Here is a 22,898-nt window from a genome sequence, read left to right as displayed (position 1 = left end):
GAAATAATCACAATATTTACTTTGAATAATCACGCCAGTTTGTGATCTGGGAAAAAAAAGTTGTATTTTAGTCAAGTCATGCGTCCAAGGACTGAGTATGTGTAATGTGTAGAATTAGATCTAAGAGATCATGTTCATGCATAATTTAAACCCTGAAGACTTTTTTAGAACAACACCACTTGATTTTCATTGACAGGACCTAAAGTAGCTCCCCTCTACTCGACCCCTCCCTTCTCCCTCTGGCGGTCAGCTTAAAATAGCCGATCTACAAGCTCACAATGGGTTGCATCCGCGACCAGCAGTGGTGGAAACAGTCAAAGTATCTTACTGCAATGTAGAAATACTAGTAACTAAAAGTTGTAAAATAATTGTAGTGGAGTAAAAGTACAATATTTGCCTCTGAGATGTAGTGGACTGGAGTAGATAAAAGTACTGCAAATTGGAAATGCTCCAGGAAAGTAAAACAAAATACCTCCAAATTGTAGTACTTTAAAGTACAGACTAGTACTTGATTAAATGTAGCCTACTTAGTTACTTTACACCACTGCCACTGGCAACCAGTTGTGAGCTTGCAGATCGGCTATTTTAGCCACGCGACACCGTCGTACTAAGGTGCATAAAACCAGATCCAGAGAGAGAGAGAGAGAGAGAGAGAGAGAGAGAGAGAGAGAGAGAGAGAGAGAGAGAGAGAGAGAGAGAGAGAGAGAGAGAGAGAGAGAGAGAGAGAGAGAGAGAGAGAGAGAGAGAGAGAGAGAGAGAGAGAGAGAGAGAGAGAGAGAGAGAGAGAGAGAGTTACGACACGCTTTGATCTCGACGCAAAGTGGGCCGCTACGGGCTGTAGTTCCAAACAACGGAACTTTCTCATTGATATAGAACGAGCATTTCCGCATTCCATTCTTACAATGGGCGTCAACGCTGGTGTCAACGCTGGTGTCGTCACTCTCAAATTAGATCACGCTGCAGAAAACATGGGCATGTCTCCGCCCACTGACTGTCCACTGGGAGCTACAATTAAAGACACTGGAGGAGAAAGAAAGAGGGAAGTGGCCGTTCCGTTCAGCAACAACACGTTGTTGGTGCACTGCTTACATTCATAGGAGAAAATAACTGATATTTATCTTGGGAGGTGAGTGGAATTACTTTTTCTTTTATCTAAACATGTGTTTTGCATTATAATTGCGGCAATTGCGCGATGTTTCTTTCGACCCCCAATTTCCTTTTTTATTAAAGTCGTATTTCTGTTTTAAATTGTGAAAAAAGAACAGAATGTGGTTTTACATGTGTGGTGTTGGATTTTAGTAACTATAGATAATAACATAAGAACATGCGACCCATTTTAGTCTGGAGTCTGGACACGTTCCTCCCACTGACTGAAAGCGAGCCGTTCCAAGCCATGCATGCTCCATCTGTTGTTCTCGTGGTGGTTCTTCTGTTCTGTTCTTCGTTGGAGAACAATTGCGTTTCCATTCCATGATGTTCTATTAAAGGCGTACTATTTCACAAACTTGATCTCACACCAAGAAGTCCTTGGAGAAACTAACTTGTTGGGTTCAACTGACAACCTCCATTTTTCAAAAGAATGTGGGAGGGAATTGGCATGTTGTCAGGAGGTCTGTTTTGTGTTTCATTGGAATTGAATTGGTTATGGAAATTTACATTAACCGAGACTGTTCAGTTGACACAGGGTTTTACTGTCTGTCACTAAACACAGACAGACAGCCAGACACATCATCAAAGGCTGAAGCTCTTGGTTTTTTCTTCATATTTCTCTTTAACATGTAGCCTACAGAAGAATAACTGCTGCTTTGCTCATTCATTTACAGCAGTGACAGCCCGGTTGTAAATAATGTAGTTGAGTGAAAATGTAGGTCAAGAATGTCAACTACAGTAGCCTGTATGACAGAGGCGTGTTTCTCCACGTTTTCTCTCCCTGCTTATTGCTTATACATCTGATCTAGTGAATTTATTTTGGCCATTACAAATACATCTGATCTAGTGAATGTATTTAGGCCATTACAAATGATTACAAATGCTTTTAACAAGTCCGCTGTCTCAGTTCAGTTACCATATTAACGAATCACATCACACACATGTATACAGACAGACAGACACACACTATGTATTCATGTATGCATGTGTGTTTGTATGATGCCTCTATGCTGTGCCATCGATCATACATACATAGTGTGTCTGTGTATTAGTGAATGAAAAAAGTTATATAGTATATATATATAGTTATAAATAAGGCAAAATCGAAAATAATTCCTTTTCATTGCATCTTCTTGAAAGACAAAATGAAAATAATTAACCACCAGCATCATCTAGCCTGTCTGTTGCTTTGATCTATGTGATTCAGAAGTTATTTCAGTAATAACTCATGGAGGTAGTGTAGTTGAATTATGTAACGGTCCTTGACATTTTGAAAAAGTCACTATTTTGTTAACCATAAATATTGCGATAAGATTTTTAAATCACATCTCCAGCACTACCTCAAAATCAGTGGCAACTGGCAACAGTAGTTTGCTACTTTTTAAGGGGAAAATCATAACACATTATGTGCCCTTAATCAGTTAATTAAAACCGCCAACAACTTGTTAGTGATTAATGCATAAGGAGGAAATATCACAAAGCCTTTTTGTGTTATTTATATCCGGCAAGTATACCACAATTCCAATATGCAATACAAATAGTATGCATAATTTATTCTATATCGCTTGTATCCAGTGCTGATCCACACAACACCTGCATGGCCTCTTTACGGTTGAACAGCCCTGTGCGTCTGTTGCACGACAAATACACCTGCCACCAAGCTATGTCAACTGTGATCAGGTGCAAATTAGAACATTTACATTCTGCCCTTTACAAAAGAGAGTTGAGGTGAAGGGTCATGGGTCATGTTCAGCTGGAATCACATAACATTTACAAGTTAACCACGTTCAACCTGTGTCTCTATTTTTGGCATGTCATTATACTGTAGGTGAACATAGCCGATCTGCAAGCTCACAACGTGTTGTGATGCGTTGTAAGCTTGTGGAACAGCTATTTTCGATATGTTTGAATTGAAATTGGGCTTGCTTAAGAAGTAATGAAAATTGTAATTCCCCTACATGACTGCCAATATGATCCACACACATGTTGCAGGAACTCAAATGCTTTTGGTTTTGATTGACAAGTTAGTTCACTTATCCTTATACTGTATACTTGGGTCTGCTTGATGGGGAAAAAGAAAAAGTTGCTCCACACATGTTTTTCTACTCACTTTAGACTATCCTGTCTGAGTGAGGCACCCGTTCTTAGTTGGCTTTAGCACGGATATTCCCTCAGTGCAATTTGTTACTTCACTTGCTCGTAAGGAGTGGTGTGGGAAACGAATAATTCTGTCCCATCCCTCCTGGGGCTTTACTTCCATAGTTTTATCTGTCTTCCTCAGTTGTTTTGATGGGTGCCTGGGACACACCCAGAAGAAAATGGTGTTTCTCTCCTCTTGCAAGAAACCCACCTCAATCCCAAGAGTATAATGGCGGGCCAGACTATTGTGATTCCTCCCTGCTATGTCATGCCAAACCACATTCCACAGTGACTGATGCATCATCTGAGATGGACTTAATGGAAATGCTTTGAAATGCAAAGCCTCCTAACATTTTAAAGGAATTTTGGTTGTGGATTCTACTAAGGCTAACTGTACTACTGTAATACAGTTTGTGGTGACTTTCGCTGTCTGTGGTGATGTCTACTACAATGTTCATTGCTTTCTGTGAATTTCCAGGGCTTTTAAAGGAAGTGCTGTGTGATGGTGTTGGATAGGCGATCACTTGTATCTTTGCTCTGGCTACACGTATGTGTAGAGAGTATTGCTATGCTAGTATATGTTTTTCTGAGTTCAAATCGGGATACTTGGTAAATTGACAGGGAATGCAGTGTCAAACCTTAAGACACTTAGTTGCTAGCTGTGCTGGCCAAATTCTACACAAACACACACAGACACACACGCACGACAAACTGAAATGTATAAAGGGCTTATATCTGGGCAGCAGTCTTTAATTTCCTCACTAATTCTGCGTATTTATATGCATGCATGTGCATAAATGTACTGCGAAGACACCTAAAGTTTACCTAAAGTTTAGGTATGTCATGTCTCAGATAAATTAGCCTCGATCTCCAGGCTTTTATAAATTGACAGGGATAGTTTTGCAATGGGAGCTGGCGTGCCTTGTTCTGCTGAGGTATTTGCTGGCATGCAGGTTTGGGCATGCAAGCTCTTGGAAAAGTTTTCAGCTGTCTCTGAAATAATTAAATTTGTTTGAAACCGAGGACTCTTATGCAAACTATCATAAGACTTGATGTCAGAGTGCTGTCTCTGCAAAGGTTGAATAACCGGCTTTTAGTGGCCTTCAGTTCAAATGAGGGTGGTGATAGATGGCATTATTTTCAACCAAAACATATAGTGTGTAGCACAGTGGTTCTCAAAGTTTGTAATTTCAAGGACCCCCATAACCCTGATAGTGTACGGGTCTATTTCATTTGTACACTCTCAGTTACAGATCTATAAAGGTCCATTTGGAACCCCCTCAAGTAACCCTGAGGATCCCTGGACCCTACTTTTAGAATCAGTGGTGTAGAAAATGTCCTCATCGTATGTCCTCATCGTCGATTCGTCGTCACCATCATCAATATCATGAGATATTGTGGTTAGACCCTCCGTTTATAACAAAGAGAGACAGTTTCAGTTGTCACGCTGACAAAGTCACACGAACACACCCACCCCTCACACACACACACACACACACACACAGAAACACAAACATGTTTGTGACTGAGTCACTCGCTTGTCTACTCATTAGGAGCAGTCGATTGATTCACCTCCCGCTGGCATGAAGCGATTGCTGTGTCTACTCACTCATGCACACAGCTTGAACTCCACTGTTATAACGCTGATCAAATAAGTCATGTCATCCTCCTTTTGAAATCCTCTGTTGATATGTGACATATCGTTGCTGTCGTTCCTTTTTAAATTATTATTATGTTTTTATAAAATAGTGGAAATAGACGATCTACAAGCTCACAACGCGTTGCGATGCGACACGTTGTGAGCTTGTAGAGGCTATTTTCACTACTTTTGTGCAACACTCTTGTATGATGAAGTAGGACATTAATTTACGAAAAACCAAACAAAAAGTAGAAGTCTCTGCCTAATCCTGACTGAATTCTGTTTTTTTGTCTTCTTTATTTGTTCTTTTTAAGGCTCTGTTCATCAGACTTCATGTCGACGATGGTGGGAGATCGGAAGAGGAGGTGATGAGGCAATCAGCTGAAACCCACTTCCCCATTTGGCCACAGAGTTTCAGAAGAACCACGACTAACTGATAGTGGCATCAGGCAACGGCAGCTCTTTCTACTGTGGAAGCACACAGTAAGATGACTGATTGATTGATTGATTGATGTACTTTATTTAGTAAGACATGAGAACAACAGTACATGGAAGTACAAATTCACAATACAAGGTCTACTAAACTGGAAGACTCATAAAAGCACAGAGCTTGTTTCAAATGAGTTCCCCATGCACACAAATCATGATGACATATAAGAGACAGACAGATATACACAACTACTATAGAATGTCATACAATCAGTTTACAGGTTACTGGTATGAAGAGTGAGAAATATGTACAAAGGGAGAAGGAGAGAGGGGGGGGGGGGTAGGGGGGTAGGTTAGGTTAGGACTTAGACAGGGGCCATTTTCCAATTGCAGCCTCCTGAAGGTGTATCTTTAGGGCTGTTTTGAAAGAGAGTAGGGTTTTACACTCCTTTACTCCTTTTGGTAGGGCGTTCCACATTTTTGATGAATAGCATGAGAACGAGTTACTTCCCTTTGTTGAGCCAAAAAAGGGTTGGACAAGGTTTGTGGAGCTGCCTCTGGTATTGTGATCGTGGACATCATTAACATTTTGGAAGTATTTTGACAAATACAGGGGGATCCCAATGTTGTGATATATCTTGAAGACCAGGCCCATAGCAAGTTGCTGTACTCTGTCCGCAACCCTAAGCCATCCAATCCTATCAAAATGATCAGGGGTTAGATGGATTTTGTAGTTGAGGCCAAGAAGTAGCCTTACTCTCAGTAGCCTGACTCTTCCCCTTTTCTTCCTTTATTAATCCTCTAAATGTCTAGGTGAAGAGGATTGTGTCGGTTGTGTTATGCTGTCGTAAGTGATCAAGTTATTTGTAATCACTGACATCACCTTGAAGAAACTGACTCACTGATCAGCTGACAAAGTGGGAGAAATAAATGTCTAAACTAAAGCATTAATGATAGTTGATCATAATCACATGGTGGCCATTTTGCTCTTACGTCATACAGGTTGGGCGGCGGTGTTGGTGGTGGTGGTGAGGGGGGGTCGTGTGATATCAAATGGCTGCAGTGTGAATATGGTCAAAAAATATTATTTTTTAATCAATTTGTACAGATAACTCTTGCACCCCTATGTTGAACCATAAACCTGCTGTCTTATCCTTATTACTTCCATATTACAGCTACCAACACCTGATTGGAACTAAAACGGTTTACTTTGATGAAGACCTTCGCAAACACAGCCTTAAAACTAAGATTAGCCACATTATATATTTGAGACACTTCAGGTTAACATGCAGTTGCTCATTACAAATGTACCACTTTACAAAGTCAAAGTGTGCAACTGAAGAATCACAGGGAATATTGCAGGGAAGATGGAAGATAAATTCCTGCCAAGTAGGTTAAGCTCAGGATTGTATGACATGTGTAGCCATGTAGATATTATGGCCGGGGGAACATTCCATGACAGCTGTAGCTGTAGCTGGGACACCAAAAAGACATGAATGTTACGTCCGACAGGCAATTGCTGTAAAATAATATGCATGCTCATTATTAATCTTTATTTATACAGGGTAAAAATACTTATAATTCAGTGAGGAACCAAATAACCTCCGCGCTGCATTTGGCCTGACAAGGCGCTCCTAACGAACACAAGGTGGCCATATTTGAGGATGGGAAGCGGGCAGGGGAGGGCGTTCTCTGTCGCTGCATGAGTGACTCCTACAGGTTGATTAGGGTCCCAGAAGGGAGAAGAATTGTCTTTCTTTTCAATGTACTGAATCAGGGCAACACGTTTTCCCGAATGTCCTTTCAGACTATGGGATCTGAACTCCTGCAGGCACTCGAGCTCATAGACATAAAGGTAGACGCCTCCTCTGGCTCTGAAGCGTCGGCATGGCGGGCGCGCTTCCCGGAGAGCCTTGGGGGGCAGCTGGAAATTTCCGCGTGCGTCACAGAAGGGGGCGTTCAGTAGGCCAATGAGAGGCAGGTGGGGGCGGGACAACTAGATTCTGACAAGTCCTGGAAAAGACGCGCTGTGATTGGCCAGTGCCCGTTCCCCCCATTTCCGGGGGGGAACGGGCACCGGCCACACGGCGCGTATGGCGGCCACCATACGAAACAGGTCGCTCCAACGAACTGCAGAGGCCAATGAGGTATCTAGGTTTCTATATCTATGCTCGAGCTGCGCCACGGGGGAAAATGTGCCTCATATTTCAAAAAAATAAACATGTTTATTTGATTGATTGAATGGCCCAAACTACACAGTTTATCGAGAGGACCCCGTCAGCCCATCTGACGACCTTGTCAGCAGTCTGATACAGTAGTTAAATTATTGAATTAGATTATTAGATGTATTATATTGTGATTGAAATGAAAATCGCTATACATCTCTGGAAAAACAGTGTTCAAAGCAGTTGAATAAATAAATGAATTCCGTTTTTATTAGAGCCTAGTAGTTACACAGACGTGCTGTTCCTGAATGTTGTTACAGAATGGCAGACTGGCTCTGGGATAAGATTACAATCACAGTCGTCGTTCACGATAACCGTACTGACCGAGACCGCCTCAAATCGTTCCGTAATTATCCTTAATTCCCATTCAGTAACCCTGTAGATTAATTTTGTGAACGAGATCCCAGTCCTTCAGGTCACTGACTGCATATAGTCAGTGGAGATTCTTTCAGCCCCATATGTTCAGCCCTCCCATTCTGATCAAACACATGAACGGAATCACAGTCTTTTCGTTCACTGACTGCATACAGAGATAGCTGCCTGTCAGTCTGGCGGGGAAGAGCCAGCCCTCTTCGTGGTATTGAGTCCAATGAGGAAAGAGGAATGATGGAACCGTCTCTCTTCAGCTAATCAAAATGTGCATTTGCAACTGAATTGACTGAACAGATCTATTTAGGAAATGACCTTGTTCATTTTGTTCACTCAAAAGAACTAGTATGTTCATGCAAATCATTTGCGACTGACACAACACTAGGTCAGATAATGTGCTCCTCCACCCATGTTATGTTTGTTAAAAAGAAGCCGATGGCGCCTTACAGAATATTGGAGGAGACACGTACTTACAGTATGTACACCCTTCCACATGATCAACTGTACAGTAGGGGTGAGCAGTGACGGGGAATACACGTGTGTGTGTGTGTGTGTGTGTGTGTGTGTGTGTGTGTGTGTGTGTGTGTGTGTGTGTGTGTGTGTAAAACAATTTACAACCTTGATGCTAGATCCTTTCATAACGTTGCCAGTTGGTATTATTTCTCAATGTTCATGAAAAGTAATAGAGTCTGTAGCAAAATGGCTTCCTTCTCATCTGGATGAGGTAGGTTTTACTGCTGTCTTTTACTGCTGTCTCTCAAACCACAAACCATTTAGTCCTAAAACTCAAACATTTTTGTGGAATATTAGATGAAAAGATAGGAAAATGGCTAAACATAGTGCTTATGAAACCCCATGACAGTGAGCAGCTACAGGGGAAGTACACAGTGGAGTTTCTCAACCATGTAAGATACACCATTTAAAATACACCCTGAGAGAGCCAGTGTGTTCCACCAGCTGGTCAAATGCTGTTTTGTTTTACCACAGTTAGTTTCAGCCTTGCATTATGGTTGGCTGAAAGGCATTCTGATGAGTGCAGATATAGTGCTCTGAACGCATCCATCTTGTTGATCCACCTTACCTGTTCCTAGCAATGGTGACCACCACCTTTAGTGATGAAGTCGTTTATACTTTTCTTTCTGCTTTCTAATCATGGATAGTATTGATCAAACTGTGTATATCACAATAATACACTTGAGGTCTCTGTGTTGGCACTGGTTTGCTGATCATGCAAACGTCCGCAGCACACCAGGGCCAATATCTCATGGTAAATACCGTGGCACAAGACAACTTTTATCATGCCCCTCTTTTTGGATTATGCCAGTGGTCCAGAGGCTATTCACTATGAATGTTGCTAGAACTTGTTATCTATGTTAATTAACCACCAGAGCATTACACTGCTGGCTGAGCATATCTTTGGGCTCCTTAAATTACTGATTCAGTTCAAAGGTGCAAGCATTGACATAAACTGGGCTTTTCCACAGCACCATGAAATGGCAATCGTTAACCGCTAATAACGTTGTTAACTATTGCATTTTTTCACACTGTTTGTTGCAGGAACGGTTTAAATGGGGCACCGAAAATAGTGTATCTACAAGCTCACAACGTGTCGCAGTGAGCTCTGGGTCACAAGAGTAGACAGCACTGGTTAAATTCTGAACACCACTGCAGCGGGTCCTTATCCCAGTCAATCAATAATCAATCCTGTTCCTCTTATCAGTATGTTATAAGACAGTACTGTACTGTCTCTTTATGCAGCCCCTCCTTTCAGCTGTATTAGCTCCTGCCTCTTTACCGTCCCCCCCTCCATAAAAGCACACTTTTTTTCTGATTGGTCAAATTAATTTTTTTCGATGGATGAGAACTTTGTAGACTAGAGGCAATGATTGTGGGCAGAGCTGATGGCCATAAAAAATTCTTCACACATTGACATCAGCTCATTTTGTAAGTAGAAAAAACTCTCGGGAAACCTGGCACAAACCTAGATTTTGAGCTTTTTGTATTACTTTATCATTCTTTTAACTCATTTGAAACGTTGGTTTGAGGTTTGAGTGAACATCAGCCATTGTAACATTATATATATATTTACATACTGTACATACACACATATCATACAACAGAAAATAAGGAAACGCGTGATACACACCCCTTTTAAGAACAAACAAAACAGTTGGCATGGTCTGCTGTCTTTCAGTTACAGTTGGGTAAATCTCAACCAACATGCCATTTCATTTGTTACTGTATATGCAAATTGCCACTGCTAAAGGAAACCATACAGTATACACAACTCCATCATGGAACTCTTTTGGCCTAAGAACGATAGTGGAATTAAGCTCAAATCTGCGATACATATGTATGTCACTTCATGCAACAGGCAAACAGGGAATCACACATGAGCACATGCACACACACACACACACACACACACACACACGCACACGCACACGCACATGGTATACTCCTCTCAGGGGAATAGGTAAAACCATGGTGACACACTCATAGGAACACACAGACACCAAGAACAAGCGTTGGAGGTAGTTTCTAACACACATGCCAACTCCCACAACATTGTCTAATACAGTAGTCTCGCAGACGAGGTGTGGTGTTGGTGTGCTCTCTATTATTGGAGTAAAGCGAGACAAAGACAATCAGCTGCACTTAACAGAAAGACAGACAGTTTTTCCATGTCACATGATGAGATAACAATGAATGATGTCATTCTGGGCACATCTCTTCCATGCTCTGACACACATTTGACTCACTGGCATGTGTAACTGCAAGAACAGGACTCAGGAGTTCATCATTTTCTTTTTATCCTCACATCTGTAGTTAACCACATGCAACCTGGCACCCCTATTTTGGGCATGCCATTATTGACAAACAACCAGAATTCTCAAAAGAATCCCCCAAATGTTCAAAAATAGCTGATGTACAAGCTGAAACGCATTGTGAGCTTGTAGATCGGCTACTTTGGCTATTTATTTTACAACGAAGTATAAATCTTAAGTGAAACTGGTTGTTATTATTATAATCGGCTCCTAAACTTACTTCAGCATTTCTTTAAATATTTGTTACTGTTGCCAGGTAAACAAATCTACGCTTGGCACTGCAGATTGATTGACAGACACACAGTTAAATTCTATCCTTGCTGAGGCATCTTTTTTATATATCATGTCTACCTATTGTATGGATCAGTCATACCATTGGAGACTGAGAGAGGTGCAGGCAGACAGTTAATGATTAGGAAATAGGAATGTTCAATGTCTATTTAAGCAAACATGCCCTTACGCCACCAACGCACTTGTTGACTGAATACTGTACGGGCAGACAGATAATGTTAAATCAACGTTTTAACCAGGCAACTAACTCCATTATTAAAATAATCATCAATGGCTGTTTCCTCAGAAGCTGAACATGATGCAGTTTGTTTCTATTCCAACGTTTGCCTATAATCTTCTTTAGTTTGTTATCCTTGTATGGAGGGGGAAAGCAGTTGTGATACACAGTTCCTGAAACAACTCCTCCACCCACTCATTTGGGTTGGCATCAACAATGGAGTATGCAATGTTGTTGCCAGAAGAAATGAAACTAAAACTGAAATGTAATTTAATGTCCTGGCTGTGACAGCATAATGGAATGGCAAATTCTTGGGAAAAAACGCTGTAATCAGGCTAAATTGTATACTGATTGAGTTCAGTGGTGTAAGACTAGTCAATTATATAGTACTTTTACTAACACACCCAGTGTCATAATGGAGGTGAATTACATCAACTGATAAGGATTCTCTAAACAGGATTTACCCCCCCCCCCCCCCCCCCCCCACACACACACACACACACTCTTTTTTTCCACTTGGAAAAGAACCTCACTTGAGGTTGTTTTGAAGAATTGTTTTGAAATATGCATAAAATATTAAGCAGTCTGTCTAAAAATGAATACTTTCCCCTGATTACTGCCTCATACAACAGACTGGCTGGTATGTTCTATTCCTCTTGGGAGAATAATCTCCAATCCATTTCTATTGGTTTAACTGTGTGAAAAACCTAACAGCAGTCTCTCCACATGGATAGAGTGCGGTCAGCAACGATCAACCTGCCCATCGAACACTGTCCATTAGCTGAATTCCTGGCTATTTCATTATCTGAGTGGTTGTGTGTGCAGTACTCCCATGGGCCCAAATCAGACCCTCCACCCTTCTACTATTCCACACACCCACAACAACCCAGATTGCCCCTAGCTGCTTTCCCTCAACAGGGCCAGGTCGGGCTTTAGGTCTGGGCCAGCTCGGTGCTTTTTTTAAATCATTTACACAAAAGACTATTGGCGTATTTAAAAGTGTATTCCAGATAAATCCCTGCTACTGGAAATAAATAACTATAGAATTGTTGCTTTGGGTGCACAGTTAAGAGTGATGTGAACCGTGAGTGAGCCCAAGGCTAGCCCCCATTTGGCTCTGTAGTGGAAACTGGGCTATTCTTCGAGCCGGTGTCAGATTTCCCTGTTGCTGCCATGCCTGCTGCTAACACCCAAGGCCTTCTATTGATTTATACAGCCACAATTCCAGAACAACTCCAAGGCTTCAAGATCATTATGATAATAGGTGTGTTGGCATGGGACAAAACTGAAACTACACTAGTGGAGCTTTCAGTTTCTGTGGAAACACTGAACACAGTTTGGACGTATTGAACTCCAAAAATAGACCACCGCAACGGGTTGTTGCTGTTGACTTTGATTGGTAGAGCGGAAGGCACCGTTGCCCTGTTGTTCTGTGTGTCCTGAATTGAGAAGACGGGTAATGCATTGAAGTTTGTCAATTAGATCAGCTGGCCTGAAAATCTGACAATGTGGTTAAGGCTCATTTAGAATTTGTTGTACGTCACTCGCCAATAATGGTTGCGACAGAGAAATGTGAATTGTGCATCACGTCTGTCAATTGAAAATCAGTTTTCTGCAAGTGACACTGTTGAAGGATAAATTAGGCTTTAACATGTAATTTGTTTTGTCTGGAGTGTATGCTTCAGCATGTGCATCTGTTGCATGTTGTAGGTTCATTTAAGGTGGTATGCTGTTTTGTAAACGGTCTCTTTGTTGAGAGACAACTCACGTGGTTGTCACAGGGGTCGACCCGAGTAGACATACTTGTAATGTGATCCTCCCCTTTGGTTAGGGATTTTGGTTAGTCTGCAATGCCACATTGTTTTGATTTGATGTAGCTGAAGACTTAATATATTGATATTTTGTCATTTGGTATTGTTTCAGTGAACTACTGATGTAGCTTACTCTAGCTTACTTACTAAGTATGCTGCTGTTAAATATATTGGCCTCTGTTTTGGCCCTGCTTGTATAAATGCTATTGTCATGTTTCTAACATGTAAGACGACCCCTTGCTTACATGTTGCTTACAAAGCCAAATAATGCATTGTTGTCCTTTTTGTCTGAGGCATATATCAAAATTCAACATCCATCTAAATGAGTCTATTTCTTAATATTTCTTTGCTGTACATATTATTTATTGCTAGTACCCATTATGGAAATTTGGAAGAGTCACTTAACTAATTAGATTTGCCTGGGCCCTGGAGGAGAGCCAAGACGTACTGCTGTTTATTTTACAGTGCCTGTTTTGTATGGACGGGATGAGCCTTTGCTTGTAGGAAAGAAGGGAGGGTCTCCTCCTGGGAGCTCGCTACTAGCAGGAAGCACACAAACATTACCCATGAGCAGTGACTACTGTAGGCTAGCTAAAGCATTGGTTTAGCCTCATATGTTTTCCATGTTGCCTCTCTCACGCTTGTGAATGACGCTAGGATTACCCCTGTGTTTACGCAGGGTTTTAAGTTTGGCCCAGTGACATGGTCTACATACTGTAATAGACGTAGCTTCAGTTATTCCCTCTCAAATTGTATTGAAAGACAAATGATGTTCTATCAAGTACATTTTCTTTTTTTTGTAAGTCTTTCCATTCTCATATAGATATGTGAATGCTAATTACCTTCTATTGCAAAAAAAAAAACTCCAAATTGTGCTTGTTATATTTCATAATTTTCTTTTTACATTTTCAGAACTCTGACAAGATGTCATCACCGGGGGCCGAGGAGCCTCCGTCGCCCAGCAGCAGTCAGGGAGACAGCCGACTGAAAAGCAAGAAGCCACCCAGCCTGGTCATAGATATCCCTCCTCCTGAGGACCAGCGGGACACAGCTGGCCATGGCCCTGCTAAACAGGTAGCCTGACCTGGCCTTGATTTATGTCACAGGGCTAGCTACTAGCTAGGGCCGCTTCCTCTGAGTCAGTACATCATTGATCATGGAAACCCTCGGCTTCTCTGTTGGTTTTTGTCTCTGTCTGTGCTTTGATTGGTGGTGTGAAAAAAATCATTCATTCTGAATATTGGAGATTTATCAAGTAATTTGCATTAAATTAGTTTGATCCAAATGGCTTCATTGTCTCCTATATACAAGTTGCTTTTCTAGAGTGTGAGCCTCTGCTATATTTTATTCAATTACTGAGTCGTTTTGGAGAGCTTCGACCCTGCTTATCAAAACAGAGAATAATGATCTCCAAAACAAAATGATGTGGGGGATGTATGTGACATGTCTTGTCATAGCAGGTGTTAAAATGGCTAATTAAGCACAGCTTGACTACTCTATGTTTAAATTAATACTAAGAGCCATCCTGGTTCATGAAAATCATTGAGTGTGTTTGTCATCAGTAAAAATAAATGACCATTTGGTATCTGCTACAGACAACCTTGCCTTTCCTGTCTAAACGGATTAATTCAAGGTGCTATGACTCAGGTGCTATGAGAAAAGAAATCCTGTGGTTGAATGAAAATGTGGAAGTTGGCTAGTATTTGAACACAGACCAAATAGGAAGTCCCTTCTGTCTAATCTGTCTAAAGACGACACTTTTTTTAAAAGCAAAAAATAAGGAACTGAAATGTAGTTTAAAGCAACGCCTTAAAAATAAATAAAAACTGCATGGAAACTACTCATTACATGAATTCAAAGTAATTGCAGTTAGATTACCCTAGGTGACCTTTCTTGAAACCGAATCTCTGTATCTTCAACCACTTACTCTATTAACATAGCTATACTATCTTTTTATGTGATAGAGCCCTAGTTACTCTGAACAGTTGAAGACTATGAAGCGACTAAGCTCTGTGTCCTGTCTCTATAAATGCAGGGTAGAATTTGGGGCAGCTGCCTAGCGTCTATGGGCACAGGGCCATACGTTTCCCTATTATGGACCCCATGTTTCCAGACTACAAACCTTGAGTCGCAAAGTTACGTTTTAGTAAATATATTTTAACACTCAACTGTTCCTGCACGTTTTTTCATAAAAAGTAATCTATCAAATAAATAGTATGTATAGTCCCAGTTATGTAGCACTGTCGGAGTAGAAGACAAAAGAAGAAGCAGAGAATGTCCCCAAACTTACTGTTGAGGTTCCTTCACAATGTATGCATGCATGACTCGGCATGCTAAACTCAGCACACAGACAAATGTTCATTTAATTTAACCCTGTGAGTGGTCCATTCTTAGGATATTAATATGCAGTTACCAGGGAACAGGTTATACAGGTTCTTTTGCACATATACACGTGTTTACTGTATTATGAGTAATCTAGTAAGTACAGTATTCAAATAGAATAGCCTATGCAAAATGTTACTGTAGGTAATCTATCTGTAGTATATCTGTTCTTCCACTGAAGTTAACTAGAAGCAGGAACTACAGCAGCAACAGTTGCTTTGATGACATATTATCTGTTATGGCATCTTGTCACCTCATTTCTATTTCTATAATATGGAGTTCAGTGTACTAACTAAGCAACAGTTGTGGTGTCACCTCAAGGCAGTGTCTTTCTTTTCCATTATTTCAATCAAATCTGTTATTCTTTGTGGGTAAAGAGGTGCAAACATTAATATTAATTTTGGCACACTATATTTCCATACAGCCCCTGTTGGCCTCTTTGCATTATCTTGCATTTCCTCTGGCTCTGCCTGCTGTTTTTAATGCATATTTTGGCAGCGAGAGATTCTACCTAGAGAACACACAGATCAGACCACACCAAAGCAGGAACCAGAGCTGGGGTGGTTTTCAGTAATGCCACTAGACCAGACAGTCATTTTTTTCTGCCAGAATGTGTCACCAGTCACCACAACTAATATATTGGTATGTTAATGAGAGAAAAAATAACTTGTGACACCCGTGAAAAAACCTTCAGTGAATATTATACTTGGTATAATGCACTACTGCTCCAAAAGAACCATGACATCTTTCACAGGACTTGGTTGATAAAGTCAAAAAGTTAAACTATCAATCTTTGAATATACTGTATAGTATATGGTCTTTTAGACTACGGTCTAGGCACAATAGTGAAGTTTATTTTAAGAGCACGGACTGTCGAAATGTCTTTAAATGGAATGCCATTTTGGCAGTACCTGCTAGTTGTGGTTAACTCTTGCGCTCTTTTTGTCTATTTTGGGTGGTAGCGTAAGCCACATTTCCTTCCCATCACACATGAAACTTTTACAGAACTATTAGTACAAAAGCCATCACAATAAATGAAAGGGAGTGTGTAAGTATGTGTCTGAACTTATTTGTATCACATGACCCATGCTAAGATTGTAGGTCCTTACAGTTTATGTACAATATCAAAAAGTGGCGAATAGATAAATGAAAGCAGGTGCTTTACAGCAGCTTACATGACTGCTCAACTCTGTGTGTGTGTGTGTGTGTGTGCGCGCACACACACACACACACACACACACACACACACACACACACACACACACACACACACACACACACACACACACACACACACACACACACACACACACAAAGTCTAGACTCTAGAGGGTTACAGTGGTTAAATAATCAATGCAATCCTATACCAATACAATATACTGCCCCCTTGTGGGCCAAGTTTAAAAAGGTGAGCACACTGTATGCATAAGCTTCATGTTGCCTATAATCACTGTAGGCGGAATTACCTAAATAGAAGACAGTGTCTAATAACGTTGTGGATCTCAGGCTTCATGTGGCTAGTCTATGACATCAGTTATCTATGATGTATCTACGTCGTATGATCCCATATTTGGCCAAGGTTACAGCTGCCTGATCCAACTGCCAATCACGTCCATTATAAAATGATGACAGTTGGGTATATAAAAAACATATATGCAGAATGGTTCTTCCATAGGAGGTACTTCCTTGGCCTACTGATGGTGTGCACAACACATTTGGTTCTGACCGGTCTAGTGGTTTCTGGTTTGCGAAACACAGACAGACTCACAGACACATTTTGTAGATGTCTTGTCTCTTAGAGAGCCACGCCGTAAAAACCTCAGTCGTGTAGTGCCAAGCGACTTATTTTGTAACGCAGGAGCCAATACTTTTCAGCCTTTATTGAGACACCTGATGTACAAGTTTATCTGTTGGTGGAATGGTTCCCAGATTGACATTATCGTGCTACTGGCAAACCGTGTTTTAGTGCTATGGCATACCAGTTACTCCTGTGGAGGCCTTGGCATAGCAGCCTTTTATGCATGTTTTTCTTTTTGTTTGTGTCTAATGTCTTTTTTTGTTTTTTAATTGGTCTATGAGTCCATAATAAAGTTGATGAATCCATTAGCCATTAGAGTTATGGTCCTCGACATAAATCCACTAAGTGGCAGCATGGTCACTGGATTGTTTTATAATTTTTTTTCCCCTTTACTGTAGAGTGCATTTCTTTGTAAAGCCTGAACATATGGCTCAGTTATGGTTCCTTTAGTGCTCCAGTAACTCGCACAATGACAAGACAATTATCCCTGCCAACTGGCAGTTACTGCTGGGTAGGATAATGGAGTCATGGCACCTCGCATAATGAAATGAGACAACTATGTAACGATTCTGTAGCCTGCAGGTTGCAATGGGCAGCGTGTAGATGTGTGTGTTTGTGTGTGTGTGTGTGTGTGTGTGTGTGTGTGTGTGCGTGCGCCTGCACACTTTTGAGGTAACCTTGTGAATCATCCATTCAGCAATAACAGCGTGTATTGCTGAATAGATGTGTGTGTTTGTGTGTGTGTGTGTGTGTGTGTGTGTGTGCGTGCATGCGCCTGCACACTTTTGAGGTAACCTTGTGAATCATCCATTCAGCAAAACTGACAGAACAAACTATCAATGGGAGAAGATCTTTATCTGTGTTTTGTCGAGACAAGTTTGACAATAATAATAATAGTGGGATGATCACTTCAGGACAGAAGGAAAGCAGAGAGGAACAGAATAGGAATATGTTATGTGACATGATTTGATCTGATTTTGATGCCAGTGCCATATATATTTTGAGAGATGGGCTTGGGGGCTTAACCACTAAATGATAACCGGTTGCACTCGGAATGAGCTAAATCAACTCACTCTACAGATTGATAGCCATGCAATTGGGTGGTAACTTCACTTTTTATGATCTTCCAAACTGACTGATATGACCAAAAACTATTGTAATTGACACTGACATTAATCACTTTCCGATGAACAGCAGCTGTGCTATAATAATTTGCTCTTTAAATGTTTTTAGGTTGCAACTATTGATTATTCTTCGCGATTATTCTATAGATTATTTAGATTAATCAAATAATCGAGTCACGTTTTTTATTTGTTAAAATGTATATATCAAAAAATCTACGTGTAAACTTCTAATCGATTTTTTTAATCGACTAAATCGATTAGTCTGACTTAAGCCCTATTTTATCCTTCATTGTACAAAGTTGTCGAACAAAAACAGCGGAAACATATGTAGGTTTTTCATTTTCCCCTCCTCAAGATTAAGTCGAATTAGTTCAGTTAACTGTTGCACCCCGCCCTGAAATGTTTGTCATTTTACAGTAATTTCTTAACCTCTCTCGTCTGCTAACAGCCACTCCGTCCCTCTCTGAAGAAGAGCGTGACCCATCAGGAGGCCAGTCCCATGTTGGAGGGTGGTGATGGAGCTGATGGTACAGGCCAGTCGGCCGGGGACAGGAGGGCAAATTTCAGGAGACGGACTTCACTCTCACAGAGCATCCGCAAGTGAGTTCTGTGTTGGAGGGTGTAGTAGTAGTGTGCGTACGTACGTGTACTGTACTTGTACTGTGATCTGTGTGAGCAGGGTGCTTGCAGGAAAGTCTGGAAAAGTATGGAAGTTTAGCTCATATTATACAAAATACCGGTAGTTGACAATGTGCAAAAGAATATTTAAAAAGCCAATACATTGACTGAAAAGAAAAGAAAGAAATGAAGTGTGTGCCACAATGCCACTGCCTTCTTATCCAAACCAGATTGTCCATATGTCAAGAATCTATTGTTTGTTGTGATAACTGCCAGGATGTCATCTAGACAACATAATAACAATTTAATAAATGTAATTTCATGCTAAGACATTTGATTAATGTGCATGTTACAAACTATTGGCATTTGTGAATAAGTTTTTATTAATCGTTGTAAAATGGTTTTAAAATGTGTTCAGAGAACTTAAGACACGTGCAGCATAGAGATTTAATTGCAAGAATGGCCATACCAATAGATTTGACCGGCAACGCGTTATTTTTCTTTTTTTACCTTATAATTTTTATCCCACGATTTTGTAACCCTTTTTTCACCCGGTGCCAATTTGCTAAGTGATCCTGGGCACTACACTCCCCCCACCAGCCTAGGGAGGCCAGGGCCGAGCTCATGCCTCCTTCAATGCATGAGAGCCAACTCAGGTGACAAGAAAGTGTTCTTGTCACCTGACAGGGGGGAGTTTCCCTGGTTGGACGTAGCGCGTGGAAGGAACACGTTATTCCAACCAGTTCCCTTCCCCTCCATCAGGCGCCCCGGCTGACTAGGGGGAGGCAGTATAGTGACCAGGATTACTACATGTTTTTGTGAGGGTATTAACTACCCTAGGAGACACGGGGAGAACATGCAAACTCCACACAGAGTAGGCCCTTTCGCCAACCCCACCTAGGGTATGGGCGCTGGTGACGCGGAGGAGAAGACACACCCCCAGTGCCCACAGCGTCCCCGGCGGGAATTGAACCCAGGACCTTATAGCTGTGAGGCAACGCGTTATTGACATAGCCACACTAATTTTCAAGCTGAATGTCCTTTTGAGCATATCCATACTAAGTTGATTTTTTTTTTACAATGAGAGCGAGATCTTTGACACCAGCATCAGTCTGCATCTGCACCTGCTTTAGTACCCTCTTGCCAAGTTCGGTGGTACACTGACATAACGTTAAAACAACTCTACACATTCTCACTGTATCGATAGATGGACTGCAGTGGATGGAAGGATTGATTGATTGATTGATTCATTCATTCATTCATTCATTCATTCATTCATTCATTCCATCGCAATCCATCCAGTAGTGTTCGAGATATCCTCACTAATGGGGCTTTCTTGACTTCCTCCCTCTTTGTCTCATTTGTCTCCTTCAACATGATTTTATACTTAGTAAATAGCAGATCTACCAGCAGATTGGCTATATTCAGTGTGCGACACCCGCACGCAACTAAGTAAAAGGCTTTGTTGCTGCTAGCGTGGACACATGCCTCAGAGCCAGCTCAACTTTGTTTTTGTAGCGTGTCAGGCCCGTCACTCAACAAGTGTCAGCTGTCAGGTGTTAGTTTGTAGCTTCATGTCGCTGGCTTCAACCTTTTTCAGTGCTCCAGTGACGCAATGAAGCATCAATCACTCATGTTTTTGCTTCACAATTTCCACTCCCTTCTCTCTCCCCACAATTCCTGGTCTGTTCCCTAAGTGGAAGAAAAACTCATTCTGGCTGTTAACCAGTACCCTGTGCTATTTAACCCTATAACATTTTCATTTATGCAGGGAAGCTTGAGAAACACTTAAACTTGGCAGCAATGTAGCTGGCCACGCTTGGCCGCTTGTGAACGCTGCATAACTCAGGCTTTCTTTTCGTTCAAGGAGTACAGCCCAGTGGTTTGGTGTTGGGGAGGACTGTGAGACCAAACAGCAAGTGTGGCAGAGGAAGAGCCTGCGCCACTGTAGCCAGCGCTATGGCAAGCTCAAGGCGCAATACAGAGAGCCTGAGATGGTCACCAGCTTCGACCAGGGCCTGGATTCACCAGCAGCACACAAGATGCCAAAGGTACACTATGCCGTGTGGTACGGTCACACACACATCAGTGAGTTTACATGGTCACAGCAATGTTTGTACATTATGTTGATTTAAGAAATGTTACCCTAACAAGACTGAGTGGGAGTAGATGCATGTATCCTGAAGCTGAAACTTAAGGATCCTGGGCCTGGCTTATATCAAGACATCCTAGTTATCATATTCAGATTTCTCATAATTAGGACGCATATATCATTTTGTCCATGTATCACTGTAATTAGTTTTACCTAAGACATAACTTTTATCCCAGTCAACTGGTTCCTTGCACGGAGCATGCATAATGCATAGAGTGACTGCTCTTCATTATCAGATAGAACTTGGAACAACTGAGTGGTTCCCAGGTCTGAGTTACGCCAATAACACTTGGGTTTGTCAAACTCTGAACTGTTTCACAAGCAGCAGTGTAGTTCTTGGTTCGGCGAGTCTGAGGAAGAGACCTGGGGAGGGAGAAATGAAAGGTGTAAATTACTAAGGAGAGGGTGATAGAAGGAAGGCTGACATGAGCTCTGCTTGGCATGAATAATGTAGATGTCATAATAGTAGTGCAGGAGCATCTGCGCCACAGCTGAATGTCACTTCCTGTACTCTCAACACACATCTCTTCTATTTTCCTTTCCAGCTTTCCCTCATCTTCTGCTAACTTAACTCTTATCTTAAATGTTCTTCTCCCCTTTTCTCTCCATGCTTTTGTCTCTGTGTCAGCTATTGTGTATTCTGGAGGGCTGGTGGTAAGACATAACAGCTAACATGGTATGGCTCCAAAGATCACTCCCTGATATTTTTATTATGTCGTATGACCTTCATCAGACTAAGAAGCGTTGTTATTGATCTATACTCGAACACACTCGCTCAAACATGACATGGGGTGCGGAACTCATTCTGTCCTAGGCTTGTGGACCTCATTCTGTCCTAGGCTTAACATCTACCACATGCACTCGCTTTTTCTCACATCAGATACACACTCACATGCACCCACACAAGTAAGTAGAGCGTATCTCTCTAGATGTCCACCTCAGCTGTCATGTATCTATAATAAGTATGAAGGTGTGTGTGACTCTTTTTCTCTTCTCTGTTCTGCTTGAGAATAATTACCTATCCCTTGTCTTGCCGTGACATTGTAGCGGGGCATCCTTGGATGGCCACGGTCAAAGTTTACAGACACTGAGACAGTTGGTACTTTGTAAATGTCTCTTTATAAATGCATCATTTTAAATCTTTATCCTCTCTCTCCTTCTCCTAATCTCCTGTTCTCCCGCAGATTGTGGACCCTCTGGCCCGGGGTCGGGCCTTCCGCTACCCAGATGAGACAGAGGGCCGCCCCCCCCGAACACCACACGCCACCCCGGGGGGTCCAGTCACTCCGGGTGTCACCTCGTTGTCCTCCTACACCAGCCAACGGTCTGGTTACAACCGTTTCCCCAAACGCAAGCGGGAGTCTGTCGCTCGCATGAGCATCCGAGCCGCCAACAACCTTCTGAGGGTAGATTTGGGTGTTTGTTGGGGAGGACTGTGTGTATACTATTATGTTTCTGTTCTTTAGCTATATTTGACTGTTTCTGTAGAATTTAGCTATATTTGTGATAGGGATGCACGATTGCCGATTTAATTGCATGGTCAAATTGATCGATTGAATACTTTATCAGTCAGAAATGTAAACAGCACGTAGTACAGTCAGACATTAAGGCTGAAAGGATAAAACAAAAAAAGTCCTGGGGACTTGTTACCATTGTGGTTCTATGTATTCAGTTCATCAACGTTGATTGTAAAGCCGTTATTGCCGCAATGATGACTGATTACTCGT

General features: G+C 41.5%; 1 protein-coding gene across 1 annotated transcript in view; it reads left to right on the top strand.

Moving 5' to 3' along the window:
* The first annotated feature begins 995 nt into the window (after positions 1–995).
* LOC311037739 (inactive rhomboid protein 2-like) overlaps positions 996–22,898 on the top strand; it is a 42,523-nt gene continuing 20,620 nt past the window's right edge. Inside the window, exons 1-6 of the mRNA XM_084047012.1 lie at positions 996–1,126; positions 5,242–5,410; positions 14,010–14,171; positions 18,850–19,001; positions 20,887–21,070; positions 22,356–22,577. Of these exons, the coding sequence (XP_083903138.1) occupies positions 14,022–14,171; positions 18,850–19,001; positions 20,887–21,070; positions 22,356–22,577 (708 nt within the window). The 5' untranslated portion in view covers positions 996–1,126; positions 5,242–5,410; positions 14,010–14,021. The remainder of the gene's footprint in view (positions 1,127–5,241; positions 5,411–14,009; positions 14,172–18,849; positions 19,002–20,886; positions 21,071–22,355; positions 22,578–22,898) is intronic.

This window comes from Gymnoscopelus microlampas (genome assembly GCF_963454915.1).
Source record: "Gymnoscopelus microlampas genome assembly, chromosome: 2".
Classification (NCBI taxonomy): domain Eukaryota; kingdom Metazoa; phylum Chordata; class Actinopteri; order Myctophiformes; family Myctophidae; genus Gymnoscopelus; species Gymnoscopelus microlampas.
The sequence above is the reverse complement of the archived record's forward strand: the minus strand, read 5'-3'. Positions and strand labels throughout refer to the sequence as shown.